General features: G+C 38.0%; 2 protein-coding genes across 2 annotated transcripts in view; one reads left to right on the forward strand and one right to left on the reverse strand.

Annotated features, from left to right (window-relative positions):
• Positions 1 to 9,855, reverse strand: part of LOC105222905 (uncharacterized protein C2orf47 homolog, mitochondrial) — a 50,965-nt gene extending 41,110 nt beyond the window's left edge. Inside the window, 2 exon segments of the mRNA NM_001304985.1 lie at positions 9,416 to 9,667; positions 9,718 to 9,855. Coding sequence (NP_001291914.1) covers positions 9,416 to 9,667; positions 9,718 to 9,771 — 306 coding nt within the window. The 5' untranslated portion in view covers positions 9,772 to 9,855.
• Positions 1 to 16,760, forward strand: part of LOC125777132 (uncharacterized) — a 223,663-nt gene that overhangs the window by 28,157 nt on the left and 178,746 nt on the right. The gene's annotated exons all lie outside the window — the stretch shown is intronic.

Genomic DNA, 16,760 nt, shown 5'->3' on the forward strand with positions numbered 1-16,760 from the left:
ATTCCCTTCACAGGTGCATTTCTGTTAGTAACTATGTGTTCAGTTTGTATGGAAGCTATATGCTATATATGCTATAGTAATCCGTTCTGAACAAGCTTTTTAGAGATTACATTGTTGCCTTAAAAAATAATCTGTACCAAATTTCATGAATATATCTTGTCAAATGTGAAAGTTGTCCATACAAGAACTTGATTCCGATCGTTCAGTTTGTATGGCAGCTATATGTTATAGTTAAACGATCTGAACAATTTCTTCGGAGATTACATTGTTGCCTTAGAAAATAACCTGTGCCAACTTTTGTGGAAATACATTGTGAAATGTGCAAGTTTTCCAAACAAGAACTAGATTCTGATCGTTCAGTTTGTATGGCAGCTATATATGGATATGTAAAGTCTAAAGTCTTTGTGGACAATCCCGCTTCGAGTCGAGCCTTGGAGAAAAACATCACGCGTATCATTCGCCAGTTATCAGTCGAAATTATCGAATGAGTCATCGAAAATAAACATTTCCTATTAAGTTTGAAGTTTCTGTGTTGTTTCGTTAAAAAAGTAGGGAACCTCGAAATATACGACATGGAACCAATATAAAAAAAAAACAACAAATATCCTGAGATACAATGGCGATATTGGGCGTTACCATTCTTTCTTAATTTTAATTCAAAATTTCGATAAATACTCTTTGGTGTTTGCGATATAATTCAAAAATAAGTATTTATGACCGAACATAGGTTCGCTGTTTCATTGTGAGAACCGTTTGGTACTAGACGACTTTAAAGCGCATTACTATATTTGGCATTCCTGTCTGATCATATGGGGAACAGATAAACAATTCGATATTCTACACAATGAATAACAATGTCCCACCGTAATTACGAACACTTGTATTGCTCGCCTGTTGTTGTTGTTTTAACGGTTTGCTAATCCCCGTTAGAATGGTAAGGGTCGTTTGTGTTGTCGTCGAGGTCATCTAACGGTAGGCCCAGGAAACGTGCTGTTTCGACGGGGTCGGACCAAAGGGAGGAGGGTATTAGATGGATAGGGTGTGTAGGGCATGCAAAGAGGTGGCCAGTGTCATGCGGAGACTCGTTGCATGCAGGACATACATTAAGTATGTCGCGGTCGATTCTGGATAGGTAGGAGTTTAACCTGCTACAGTATCCAGAACGAAGTTGCGCTAGGGTCACTCGCGTTTCTCGCGGCAACTGGAGCTCTTCGTCTGCAATAGGTGGTGGTTTGACTCCAAGAACGCCATTCACGGGAAGGCAGTCGGTGAATGTGTTGATGGCTCCGCTGTGAATTGCGGTCAGTACCTGTCGAAAGTCTGTTGCGTCCGAAGTCCGGTCGGCGTACTGTTCGATTCGTCGACGTAGTTAAGGAAAGACCTCTTAATGCTCCTAGGAGGCGGTTCCGCTCCAAGCAGGTGGCTACAAGGGTGATTCCTACGGAAACATCCCAGCAGGAACTGCCTGGAGAGGAGTTCATTATGCTCCTTAATTGGGACCATAAGCGTCTCACTATGTAGGTATTCGATGCGAGACATCAAGAGGCACCCTGTCGTGGCCCGGAGTGCAGTTTTCTGGTAGGTCTGGTTTCCTTATCTGCGTACCACTGCATCCGGCGACCATATTGGTGCAGCGTGATTGAGAACCGTCCGCCCGATTGCCTTGTATGTTGCCAATAACGTTTCTTTGTCTTTTCCCCATGTGTTGCTTGCTAGGATTTTGTTGCGGCTCTGCACCTTGGCAAAAATAGCGGTCGGATGGGAAGTGGAGGAGCATAGACAATCAAAAATTACACTTAAAATCTTAGAATTATTGACATTCCGACTGTACTTTTTATACTCTTTCGTTCAGTCCGTAAATATGCCGGCTAAAATAGCTCGGGCACTTCTTCGGGTCCGAAGAGGCATGACCATTGAATTGAACTTCCAACTCGGTCGTCATGTCTCTTCGGATTAGACAAAGCTTTGAGAGTAGCCCAAAATTACTCACACCGGTGGAGAGGTTGCAGAACTTCAGGTGCTCTATCCATTTCGTCCGCTTATGTTGATTTACCATATGCCGAATCCCCAAATTGAGATCCCTTATGCAGGGATCCCCGGGATCGGCATGGGGTAAGGTGTCGCGCTCGTTAGCTAAGACAGCTGCTTCGGCTGGGAAATTGGGGCGGATTTCCGCTATTCTTCCAGCCGGGATGAAGCGAGCGGTAACTGATGCGGTAGGAAAGGGTAGCTTTTTCAAAGTTAATGAAGGTACGATTGTCCACAGAAACGCAATCAGGAGGCTTCTCGATCGAGATAATTATGGGCAGATGGTCTGATGCGAGAGTTAGCATAGGTCGCCAGGTTATGCTATTTATCAGACCACCGCTAGCAATGGTAATATCAGGCGAGCTATTACAGGTGCTCATAACTCCGGTGGGGGCTTCCTCATTCATTGTGCAGAATGTCTAATCTGTTCCGCCAACTTCATCCCCCTACGATCATTTGACAGGCAGGAATGCCAAAGATCATGGGTAAAGTCGCCTAGTACCAAACGGTTTTCACCACGAAGTAGCGCACCTATATTCGGGTGATATCCTGTAGGGCAACATATAACTGGGGGGATGCATATATTAAATATTTCGAGCTCGACATCGCCTGACCGGATAGCTATGCCCTGACATTCTAGGGTAGTATCCCTGGGGTCGATGTCTTCATCGATTAGACGATACTGCACGGTGTTGTGCAATATGAAAGCTAGGCCACCACCACTATCTCGCTCGCGATCTTTACGTATAACGTTGAAACCTGCACAACTCAGAAGATCTGAGCGGCTGTTTAACTTGGTTTCTTGGACCGCAGCTATCGATACACGTTCCCGATTCATAAGTGCAACTATCTCCTCGATCTTACTCTGGAGTCCGTTGCAGTTGAATTGAAGAAGTCTGGTTTGTCGCGGGTGTCCGTGGGTGATCCTGGGGGTAAGGGAGTGACGTGTTGGTGGTGTTTGTTGCAGCTGCAGAACCCGCAGGGTCGGTTGTCGGGCTGGGGTGTTAGTTGGCGACGCCACTGTTGTGAGTTGCGGGGGCAGACTCCTGCAGCATGGGGCAACGTAGGATTCACTCCACTCACGTGTGGTGCGCAGGCCGGAACACATCGGGAAGTGACACCAGCCAGTGCAGGAATTGCACTTAACTGATGTGACATTCCGACGTATGACGGTCTGACACATGGAACAGACTGTGCGAGGAACCAAGAGTTGCTGATTGGTTCTCGCACGAGGATTGGAGCGGGATTAAGGTTGGGGGGGGGGGACAAGTCAGAGTGGGAGCTATGTTGCCTGTTTGAGCTCCTGACCGTAGAGGTCCTCTGTTGGCCACTCTGGTTGAGTGGCGGCGCGACGAGCGAACTATGTGCAGATTGCACAGTCGTAGAGGCTTGTGTCGCAGTATTGCGCAGGCAACATGGGGCCACGTAACGCGTGGTCCACTCCCTGTGAGTCTTAAGGCCTGAGCAGGTCTTAAGATGGCTCCATCTATTGCATGTATTACACCTGACCGAGGTGGAATTTGGATGGAGCCTTTTTGCGCATACGCAGCAGAAAAATTCCTCCGGGACCGGGTTGCACTCAATGCCAGCACGAGTCAGGAGGATACGGAGCAACCCTGCTGCAAGGCGTTGCTCCAATGACGACAAACACAAATTAGTACTCACCAATCCAAACGGGGTTAGATCGCCGAAAAAACAGCCCTTGGTCGAATAAAATCGGAGTCAATTCCGGTGCGTAGAACCGGCTGTCGTGGAAATTGATTGCTCGCCTGTTGTTGTTGTTGTTAATCGCCTGTCATTACTTTCGCTTGCGGCGGTCAGATAAATAACATAATCTGGCGACCACGTCAACTCGACAAAGTGATCGCTACTGTTATTGCTCGCTTCTCTAGGACCAGCAATCTACTTTTGCCCACAATTCATTATCCATTCGACGGACTAGGAAAAATTACATTGTTGTCTTTGCTATGTGACGTTACTCGACGGTTGCAAAAAACGATAAAGAACTGTGCACCCCTTGCTTTCAACGACGAAGAGGTTGAATGAGTTATCAATAGGACCAAATCTTCAAAAAAATTACCACAATGCACACAACTGTGGAAGTGAAATGTATTTAAAACAAGAAAAAACGTTAACTTCGGTTCCACCGAAGCTAAATACCCTTCACAGGTGCATTTCTGTTAGTAACTGTGTATTCAGTTTGTATGGAAGCTATATGCTATAGTATTCCGTTCTGAACAAGTTTTTTAGATATTACATTGTTGCCTTAAAAAATAATTTGTACCAAATTTAATGAATATATCTTGTCAAATGTTAAAGTTTTCCATACAAGTATTTGATTCCCATCGTTCAGTTTGAATGACAGCTATATGTTATAGTGGTCCGATATCGGCCGTTCAGTAAATGAGCAGCTTCTTGAAAAGAAAATGACGTTTGCAAAATTTCAAAACGATATCTTAAAAACTGAGGGACTAAATCGACTCAGCTCGACATACTGATCATTTATATACATACAGTGTCGGACAAAACTCATTGGACTAACTCGAGTCTCACACATATTCCGTCATAACTTTTTACATAGATGCATTAGAAGAATAATTTTTTTTGCAAAAGAAAGATCACATATTCCATATTAAGGAATAATGCAATTTTATTTTTCAACTTTTATGCAAGATTTATAAATTATAACAGAAGGGAAAAAAGTAAAAAAATCGTGCGACATAACTCATTGGACTACCACTTTGGATATCGAAATAACCACTTCCAATGAATTAATTTACCGTTATCTGGCGAGAAAAGAATTTTGCAGGTACTTATAATTATTAATCGTAGATCACACTAATTCGAATTGTTTATTTTAATGGGAATAGGTGTGTTGGGAAATTTATAAACTTTTCCCAAATAATGCTACTAAAAAAATATTTTAGACAAAAATTTTAGGCAAAATATGTTCAACTGAATTAAAATTATTAATTATAAGCGAATTCACAAAATATGTGAGGCAAAGGAGCTTTGCAAAAATGATTCTCTAGGAAAATCAGCTGTTTCTGATATTTTACCCAAGAACAAAGCTGAAGAAATCGTTAAAAAAACTTAATATTGGAGGACGCCATAGAGTCAATTCGGTAAAAGATGACTTGCAAATAATGCGGGAGTTAAAAAAAATCCAAAGATATCAGCAAAAAAAGTTATAGATAGCTTACAACTAAGAGTGAGTACGCGTACAGTATAACGACGCGCCGTTGATGCTGGTCGTTTTAAGTTCCGTGCTGCCATATACCATATATGTATTTCCCAAAAAAAATAGGTTAACACGTTTGGAATTTGCGAAACTGCATACTAATTGGTCTGTAGAGCAATGGAAGTCGATATTGTTTTAGATGAGTCCAAATTTAATTGCAGAACTCAGATGAATGACAGGTGTACGAAGGCCAACAGGAAAGCGTTTAGACCGTCAATATTTGCATGGTGCAGTAAAGCATGGTGGGTGTATCATAATGGTGTGGGGATGCTTTTCTGGTCAGGGAGTAGGACCTATTTACAGAATAGAAGGGAACATGGATGGGTTTCAATCTAAAAATATACTGCAGACCCAAATGTTACCTCATGCTATCAAAAAAATGCGGCCTGATTGGCAGTTTCAACATGATAATGACCCCAGATACACCGTCAGAGTTGGGAAGGATTGGTTTTTGAAATAATAAGTTTATATTTTGAGATGGTCCGACCAGTCTCCTGACATGAACCCGATTGAAAACTTATGGGAAATTGTCAACAGGCAAATTAACAGGGCACAGGTCCAGGGTTATAAAAACAAGCTATTATTGCCTTAAAACAAGCCTGGAATGGAATAAATGACACACATATTAGTAATTTAATTTCATCTATGCCTAAAAGATATGTTGCAATCAAAAATAATAACGACTACTCATTAAAATATTAATTTAAAACTAATTTATTTTCATATTTAGCCAAAGTCCAATGAGTTATGTCGCATGAATTTTTTACTTTTTCCCTTCTGTTATAATTTATAAATCTTACATAAAAGTTGAAAAATAAAATTGCATTATTCCTTAATATGGAATATGTGATCTTTCTTTTGCAAAAAAAATTATTCTTCTAATGCATCTATGTAAAAAGTTATGACGGAATATGTGTGAGACTCGAGTTAGTCCAATGAGTTTTGTCCGACACTGTATATACTTTATAGGGTCTCCGACGATTCCTTCTGGGTGTTACAAACTTCGTGACAAACTTAATATACCCTGTTCAGGGTATAACAAGCAAACCGTTAAAATGAGCTGTAGCGAAGATATAATATGCTTCACAGGTGCATTATTTATAAAAGGAAATTGTGGTTTTGATAGTTATTTACATTGCAGCTATATTTTATAGTAGTCCGATATGAACAATTTGTTTGAGGGTTATGGCTTGGAAAATAACCCCTTCAAAATTTTGTTAAATAAAAATTATGCAACCAGTTCGAAAAAACAAATCAGGCATCTTTGCCAAAATTGAATGTTCGAAAAAGATTTACTATCGGAACTGTTGCACAAAGCGCGCAAAATTTGCAACATTTGTAAAGTAATTGCTCAAAAAATCACACCAAAACCAACTGTGGTAACTGCAATGTCATTGTAAATGACTTGTGTTAAATATAATTTTAATATTATTGATTTATTATATTTGTGGATTATAATTAAATTTTATATCATGGATAAAGGAGATTGTGTCAAGTGAAAGTTAGCACTTTTGGAATAATAATACGTTTGACTTTAAAACCTTTTAGTTGGGCAAAAGTTATTCTATATTTAACTTTTCATTCATTTCTATTTATATATGCAATAACAAAACGGTTGCAAACTGACAATTAACCAGTGTTACCTATCGACATCTTTTGTAAATGAACTGAAAGAAATAAACAACAGCTTTGTATATACCCTATATGACAGAATTTTTTTCTGCATTGCATTCATGCCTTTGCGTTTCAAGAAATAAACCCTGATTGGTCCCACACAGGAGTGTACTCAAATTTTTCGTGTAGAATTCCTTTGGCAAATCAACAACCGACCAGATATTCTCCTTGCGCCAAATCTTGGAAAAGAGCAGTGAAAAGAGAATCGACAAGTACCACCTTTTTGGCTACATCAAAGCTGCTTTTAACAGCACGAAAAGGATCTGCCGTTATGCCGCGAAGTATGAATTTGGTATAGACGCAAAATTATAACGGATGTGTAAACTAACGTTGAACAACACCAAAACCTCCGTCAGGATCGGGAAGGACCTCTCCGAGCCGTTCGATATCAAAAGAGGTCTCAGACAAGGCGACTTCCTTTCGTGTGACTTCTTCAACCTACTTTTGGAGAAAATAATTCGAGCTGCAGAACTAAACGGCTACTGGCGTACGCCGATGATATTGATATCATTGAACTCAACATACGCGCCGTTAGTTTTGCTTTTTCCAGACTGCGTAAGGAAACAAACAGTCGTTGCACTCGCGACTTGGCTCTCACGTCACTGTTGACAGTCATAACTTCGAAGTTGTAGATAATTTCGCCTATCTTGGAACCAGCATCAACAACGTCTGCCTTGAAATTCAACGCAGAATATCTTTTGCCAACAGGTGCTACTTCGGACTAAGTAGGCAATTGAGAAGTATAGTCCTCTCTAGACGAACAAAAACAAAACTATATAAGTCACTAATTATTCCCGTCCTGCTATATGGTGCAGAGGCATGAACAATGACAAAATCTGAAGACTCGACGTTACGACTTAAAAGATAGGGGAAACGCTGGCTAGGTCATGTCGTCCGAATGGGCGAAAACACTCCAGCTCTGAAAGTATATGACGAAGTATCCGCCGGGGGAAGTTCAGGTGGAGAAGGACCTGTCTTCCCATGGAATCTCTAATTGGCGCCACCGCAAAAGGAAGAAATAACTGGCGCGCTGTTGTTAACTCGGCTATAACCGCGTAATCGTTTTCTACGCCAGTAAAGAAGAACTCCTTTTGGGTCAAATTCGTGCTTGGCGACTTTAACGGTAAATTCAGCCTCCACGAGGAAACATCCCCAAATGGGTTAAGGCTGATCGACTTCGCCGTGGCCCGAAATATGGTTATCTATAGTACCAGAATCCAGCATAGAAAAATTCAGAAAGCTGTCTTTGGATTGAAAAGCCACCAAACAGATCTATCATGTTGTGATAGACGTAAGACCCGTCTCCAGTGTTTTAGACGTGCGTACTCTCCGAGGTCCTAACATCGGACCGCAATCTTGTTGCAGTCAAGATACCCACCCAAACGCACGTCAATAAACACAAGGAAGTTTCGACGTCGAGAAGCTGCAGTCACAACACACAACCGAACGATTTTCAACTCGATTTGCACTCGTGCTCTCTGAGAGCACTCGTCAGCAATTGAAACAAAATTTTAGTTTTCGTTATAAATTGGATAAATTTGGTCATTACATCTGTCTGCGATTTCCATTTATTTTTGATGATACATTGGTTTGTATTTTATGTGACGATATATGTATATATTATTTAAATATATATTAAATATAATAATAAAAAATATAACTACTTTATACACAAAACTCAAATTTTGTTTCAATATGAGTGCATGATAACCAAAAAATATAACTACTTTATTTCAGCGAATTGCCTTATCACATGGCAGCGCTCCATTTCGTCGGAATTTTTGGTAAACAAATGAGGTTCAAACGAGTATAAAATGTAATTTTTAAAATAAAGATTTTTTAGGTAAAAAACCAACTAAAAGTGTAAAATGTGGATTTATCTATAAGATTATAGTGTAATTTAATTAATTTGAAGAAAAAATATGTGAATAAAGTGTGTTTATCGTGGTGAAGTAGCTTCTGGAAATGTTCGAATTTTGCGAAATTTAAGGTCGAATATCTCGTAAACTAAGCTTTGGCGGACCCTATAACTCTATATATTTTTTAATCAGGAGGACTTTCTCTTTCCAACGGTACCTTCAAATCGCGCCAAAGAAATCGGAATTGTGCCTGGAGTCGCACTGCGGCCGGGTGCCGGACCCAAAGTACGCAGAGGTTTTAAATGGGCCTCAAACCCGTCCAATGTGGCTAAGGGTGTCCCTATCCACCCGAACCAATTGGAACCAAGGTATACACGCAAAATGTGTTTATGCCTTGGGGCGCTGATCAACGCATTGTATTGATCTACGTGCTTCTAGCAATAGAAAGCACCGTGAGGTATGGTGTCGACAGTAGATACTCACGTAAAACACAACGATTCTCTAAATTTTAGCCATTAGATTCAAATAAACATTGCACGATATCACAAGTTGTCTGGTTGTAGGACGAATTTTAAAATTGGCTTATAAATCTCAGAAGTACCATCTAGATCACCTGAAGAGCTTGCTTAGCACCATATACGAAGTCCTTAATGGTAAATTCTCTGTCAAAATAAGGGCGGATTATAAATTGTATTAATATCCAATTTCTCAACGTATTGATTGTTGAAGGCCACAACGTTTCAGGAAAGTCCATTAAACGAGGCAAACTTCTTGATCCATCCAAATGAAAATTACTGTGGTCCGGGTTGGGAATATTGGAGGAGCTACGGTGATTAGGCAATAACAATTTGTTATTGCATAATTCCTAAAAGTAAATATGAAATTTTGATTCAAATAAAATAAAAAAAAAAATACTTTTGTTTTGAATGAGGTCACTAATGTACGACGAAAATTTATAACGCGCAACATAATATTGAAAACACTTCCCACACTTATAATTTATTTACAAAACTCGGGGTTATTGTCATCGCGCTAAATATATCGATATGTTTGAGAATATATTTATCTTACAGGGCATCTCGACAGGATAAAATTTATAGTATACTAACTGTATTGCTGTGCCACTTGCCTGTGGAGACTCCATATTGCGTAAGGAAAGCAATATATGGAATCTAATTAGTATGCCATATATTGAAAGCAATAAGATGTCACTTGAGCAGGGCCCTATTCCACAAAACAACTTATCAACATTTCACTTCGCACTTATCAATTGATATTGTACTGCAAAGTGAAAAGCGTTTCTGTTCCACAATATTCTTTGCGAATCTCACTTTGCATTGAGCATATTTGGGCAAAGACTTTACGCTCTTTCCGCTCAGTGCAAAGTCTTTGCGCTTTATTGGCAAAGTCTTTGCACTCTCTTACAAAGTGAGTGTGCAAAGTGTTCCACAAAGCGTTTTATCAACTTTGCATTTCTGTCTCATCACTTTTCACTTTGCATTGCCTTATATGAGGTGTTAAAATGAGCCGCAAAATACAAATTGAAAAAAAAAAAAGACGTGTGGCACTCGGGGACTGCCGCGGTAAAGCTATTGCATAGCATGCTGTATCAACTTAAGCAATTATAATCTTATTTTTTTATTTTATTCATGCAGTATTTCTTTTTCTTTGATATTAATTCAAGTTACAGCTTAAAAATCTTCAAGCGAAAAGCTTTCCATCGACACCTCATTCTTCTAAATCGGTTCATTTTACAAAAAATATTTCGCTCATGAGTCATCCTGCATCCAGACACTACCGCCTTTGTGGTATGCAACATTTTTCGTCACCGCAATGTGTTTTTTACGCCACACAGCGTCACCTGTGTGTGACGTTTTAAGCGTCAGGTATACTTCCGTTACGAAATTTCTGCATTCGGTCCCCTCGCTCAGAAGCTGCGATAAAATCTATGCAATAGCTTAAAAACTTGCTGTTTTCAATGTAATAAAAGAAAAAAAAAACATTTTATTTGCTAGTTTTCTAAACAACAGAGCAAGTGATTTAAATAAATAATTGTAAATTTCAAGCATATTTAAGTATACATTTCTTTGCGAAGGTTAACAAATTAGATAAACAGGCAGCATGGGAGGATGTGTTAAAAAAAGCCCAATCCCTACAACTGGCGTCAGCACAAAAAACATGGACCTATGCAAGGGACAGTTTGTTTGGGCTCTGGAAGAGCCGGACAATAGTAAGTACAACAATTTATTGCCTACACATAGCAAATAATTATGTTGCATCATTTATTGTTGTTGGAATTCTTATATTGTGCATTGCTAATAACTAACAAGCATGTTGTTGACAACAACAAAACAAAACGTCATCATAGACATTGTTGTTGTGAGTTAACAATGTACTCAATCAACAACTCTTCCTGATAACAACCGGTTTAACCAAAATATTACTAATTGCTATGTGTACTAGAGTGGGTCAATTTTTTTTTCGACGAAACGGTTATCAAAATCGTAAGCTACGATGGATTCTAAGAAAATTTGCCCAAGAAACCATGGCTTTAAAATCAAAATCGAGCTTCCGGTTTTAACGAGAAACTTTTTGTATTTTTGTGAATTTAATTTTGTTAATTTGCAGAGTAAAAGGGATAACGCCCGCAATACTGGATCCGGAGATGGGAAGGACAAGGTAATGGATGAAGCTGACTTGGTCATCCTCGATATTCTGGAATCAGACTCAGCTTTGGTAGATGGTTTGAATTTGCCAAAAAGTTATGGCAACTCAGAAAATCTACCGTCAGCTGAGAATGATTCCAGAATATCTATTTCAGAAGAAACAATTGCCAATCCACCTCTAAACCCAAGAAAGAGGAAACGCTCTACCAAGTTTCCAAGTAAAACCTGGAGAGGGAGCTCCTACTTCCACCCTCTGCTATCACACTGGGAATTGCAACGGCAGAAACAGAAAATGTATCGCGTCTGTTATTTGAGGAGGTTTGATTACCAAAGGCCAATTTTTCATTTGTGTGTATTTGATTTCTAAACATTTTATTTTGAAATAATTTGTGATAAAAACAAAAAAGCTCTGAAATTAATAAAATGGTGTAAATAAATACAAAAATACTTCCTTTATTATTTATTCTCTGAGACCTTAATCTCAAATCCTAAAAATGCCCCAAAAAGATACAACTCTTTTGCAGTGGAAAAAGGTCATGCCCGAAACACCACTTTTATTTTAAAACAATACTATAATAGTTGGCATTAGGTAAAGTATTGTAGCAGGGAAGTAACCCTTTCCATTCCACTCTCTTGATCTATATTATTAAGGGCATCATTTTCTTCTTCAGCATTTTCATCCAATTCCTCGCTTTCATTGTCAGTGTCTTCAGTGGGTTGCATATTTTCACTTCTCCTTCCGATGCTACAGGCAATATTGTGTAAGATGGCACAAACTATGACTGTCTATCCTGCAAACTCAGGCCTTAGTCGCAAATAATTTAGACACGGGAATCTTTCTTTAAGAATGCCAAAACTATTTCCAATTATGCGGCGTGTTTTTTTGTGGCAACGATTGAAAACTTCTTCAGCAGGATTATTGGGATTTCGGCGTAATGGTAGTATCAACCAGTTTTTCAATCCATAACCACCACCAATGCAGGCACAGTAGCAGTTGATTTTCAGCCGACAAAGCATGACTGCGCTGTGTATTGTGCTCTATTTTTTGTCCAACATTATTTAAAAGAAAATCCACCTGGATTGGATTTAAACGGAAGCACTCCTTAAAATTGAAATTTTCTAGTCCCGAAAAATTAATTCGGTCTCTATAATTTCTAGCTTTAACCGCTTCTTCACTATTGTTGAACAAAAACTCAAGTCTTAACATTTTGAAAGCTTGACTAGTTATGATAATATGAATTTGCAAAGCGATCATTTACCTTGCAAATTTTTGACAAACTTATCAAATTTTGCTTTGCAAAAATAGAGTTTACAGTTTTTGTGGAACGGAACAGCATAATTATATGCAAAGTCGAGAGTTGCGAATTACACTTTTCAGTATAAGCTTTGCACTTTGCACAAGAGAACGTACGTGGAACAGAAATTACAAAGAGAATATAAAAATTGCAAAGACTTTGCAAATTACACTTATCAATTTCAACTTATCACTTATCAAATTTCATAGTTCTGTGGAACAGAAAACTTTGCAAATTGACGAAAAATGTTGTATAAAACCAACCAATCATCAACAACATTCCTTAAATCTCAATGAAAATATTTGTGTTACTATACACATGCATACATACATACATACGCACAAAGTTTGTTTACTTTGTTTATTCTCTCTTGCACTTCTAATGTGGATCATTCACAATGCGTAACCAGCTGTCAAAATTACTTGAGAAATAATGTATTTTTGTTCTTGAGCAATTACTTGAGAGCTGCGTACCAACCTTAAAGTTGAAAATTTGCAATATTTATTTATTTTTAGTATTTATATATTTTCGATGTATAAAATTAATTTTGCACTTATATTTTTCAATTTTTTATACACTAACACATCACTTATTTATTTGCACACATTTATTTTGTATAATATAGTGCAAAAATAGCTTTTAATATACATTTAAATTATTGTTGAATTATTATTATTTTAGAATAACAAATATATTACAAATTGTCAAATAATCAGTGTTACCATACTAAAATATTTTACAAACTAAAACAAAAAAATATATAAGGAAATATTATATCCTGAACACAGGAAACATAATCGTTGATAAAACGGCCAAAGGCCGTCCACGCAAAAAGGAGTTCTACGCGAAGAAGTAGCAATGCCATAGAGGGTATGTTAGTTAGGTTAGGTTAGTATGGTAACACTGATTATTTAACAAATTTACAAATTTATTTTTACAAATGATGTCGATAAGGTAACACTGAGTATTTGACAGAGTATACAGCACACTCGCTGCCATCTGCTAATACTATGTTCAGACCGAAAATTTCAAAGATTAGATTACATTTAAGCATTTCATAACCCAACAGTGTTCTCACTGCCGTTAGAAAGATCAAAAAACAGCTGTTATTGTCATTCAAGAATTCACATCGCTCAATATTTATCAAAAGAAAAGATTGTCATATAGTATTTCGAAATAAAAACCGTCTTTTTTTAATATTTTCCATATAATAGAAATAATGGATTCATTTTTTCATTTGTTAAGTCGATTTTCAGGTGAAATTAGATACATTGCTTTAAAAAAAATTTGTTTGTTTACATTTTTTTCCCTTTGTAGTGTCTAAATCAGCTGTGATAATGTAACAGTTTTCCAGTGCTGACTAGTATTTTTTCAGTGCTGACTAGTATTTTTTCAGTGCTGACAAGTAGATTGCGCAAAATCAGAGTTGCATGGACAGATTTAGCGTGGATCAGTTTCAAATCATTTCAATGAAGTGATTTGGAACTGTCATTTTTGTATGGCGAAATCTTGATAAATTTTTAAGATTAGTGGGATAATCCATTCAACAGCCGAAATCGTGTGATTAAGTGTCGGTCTGAACATAGTATAAGATGATTAATATTGAGAGGAGTGATAGTCAGGTTCTACCATGGATGTGAAGGGTGCGCCAATGAGAAAGTGCGCAGAGGTAAGCACCTCAAAATCGTCGGGACTCTCTATAATGGGACATAAAGGTCGTGAATTTATAACCGCGGATATTTTTCACATAAATGTACGAAGTTCATCAAAGCCTTATTTAAATAGAAAGGCCCACAACTCTAAAAAAATGATATTTGAAAATTTTGACTGCAGCCTCCCATAAACCGGCAAAGTGGGGAGAGCGAGGGGGTATCACCTTACATTCAATTTGATCGCTCGCACACTGCTCGTGAATCACTTTCGAATGCTCTTGGCTCAAAAATAGTTTTTTTAGTTCCGATAGCTCATTTTTAGCTCCAACAAAATTAGTGGCATTGTCCGACCATATAGTACAAATAAATCTCTTAAGGGCTGCGAGGAATGAAGAGGTTGCCAAATCCTTTACCAGCTCCAAATGAACGGCCTTGGTGGCGAAACAAATAAAGATACAAATGTTGCATTTAATTGGAGCTCTATTGCGTACGTCCGATTTGTAGAAAAATGGCCCACAAAAGTCCACTCCGGTAGTTAGGAATGCTCGATTGCATTTAACTCTTTTCGATGGTAAATTTCCCATTAAATGTTTCATAAGCTTAGGCTTGACATGAAAACAACGAACGAATTTGTTAATAATTCGACTTACGGTTTTACGCCCGCCAATAGGCCAATACTGTAGACGAATAGATGCTAAAGCGATTGAGGTCCAGCGTGTAAAAGTTTCCTATGAAAACTGCTGTTGATTGCGTCAGTCACCGGGTGACATTTTGGCAAAATAATTGGGTGTTTCGATGAAAAATCCAAATTTGAATACTGAAGTCTTCCACCAACTCGAAGTAAACCGCGCTCGTCGAGAAAGGGAACGAGCGAACGAATTTCAGATGAAGACTTTATCGCCTCTTTGGATTCGAGCACTAAATTTTCGCACTAAAATTTGTTTTTATTTACCTTTGCATGGTGGGAAATTTTAATCACTGTTAGGAAAAAATATATATATGTTATGTTATGTATCTAAAAACAATTTTATTTAATAAGAAAACAGCATATTTTAAAACTTCTCAACACCTTATGGTTGTTTCTATTTTGTTCACACCACTGTACATGTGATAGATCAGTCAATGGTGGTGATGCCAGTTGTAAAAATTCATTTTAGTTATAATTGGGAAAACTTTTATCAAGTTGTGGGCTTTTATACGTACATATGCAAGGCAGTTTTATATATATGCATATATAAAAAAATACTTGTGACCATAATATATATATATATATATATATATAATTTAATGAAAATGCTTATATAAATATATGTATATATATATATTAATATTTGTGATATTTTCAGTTTGGTTGTTTCATCAAAATATTCAAAGAATTTAGGTTTTTTTTTATAATTGTTCTGTTAAATTTTAAAAATCTAAGTTGCTTCTGGTAATGTATTAAAATAATAATACGCGCTATAGAAAGGGAACACATATTTTCAAAAATATAAGAAATCATCAAATCAAAATATATTTTCGCGGTATGGCATTATTGATTGAGAGTGGCTAAGCACACAAATAGAATACAAATCTCTCATTTGTAAATATGGAGTGGTAAAACGTTGCTCTCACTTCCCTCTTCATGTCTGCCCGCGATGATCCCCTCACCTAGCCCTCAAAATGTGCACTCGTGCCCGCACGGGCAAAATGCCACTGAGGGCTAATGTGCCCATCCCTGCCTTAACCGGTCTTCCGAAGGGTGAAAAGGAAAATATGAATACGTCTAACTTTGGGTCCCAAACCAATCCAAGTGTCTTTGTTATGCTTGTACCGTCGTCGAAGGTTAGGAAGTCCTGTTTGTCGTTATCCTCAATATCAATTAAGACTCGATCATCATTCGAAAACCATTTCCTCAAGTGAAAGTTTCCGAGAGACAAACACTTCTTAGTCTCATTTAATACCACCTTTGCTTCGCCCACCGAGCCTGCACCGGTAATCATGTCATCCATATAAAATCCATTGTGTATCGTTTCGGCTCTAACGGGATAAACATGAGCTTCATCGCGGCCAAGCTGCTGCATTGAACGAATGGCTAGAAAAGAAGCTGGCTTCGTTCCATAGGTGACGGTATCTAACTTAAAAATGCTAAAATCTTCATACGGGTTGTCCCTTCATATTATACACTGCAGGAAGTTGTCTGGATTAGATATCCTTACACAGCGATACATTTTACAAATATCTGCATTAAGAGCAATTTTGAAAGTGCGAAATCGAAGCAAAATATCAAAAAGTGGAGGTTGAATGGTTGGTCCTTTCATCAGAATCGAATTCAACGAAAGTCCATTGCTGGTTGGCGCAGAGCC

The sequence above is a fragment of the Bactrocera dorsalis genome, chromosome 3, assembly GCF_023373825.1.
Source record: "Bactrocera dorsalis isolate Fly_Bdor chromosome 3, ASM2337382v1, whole genome shotgun sequence".
Taxonomy (NCBI): domain Eukaryota; kingdom Metazoa; phylum Arthropoda; class Insecta; order Diptera; family Tephritidae; genus Bactrocera; species Bactrocera dorsalis.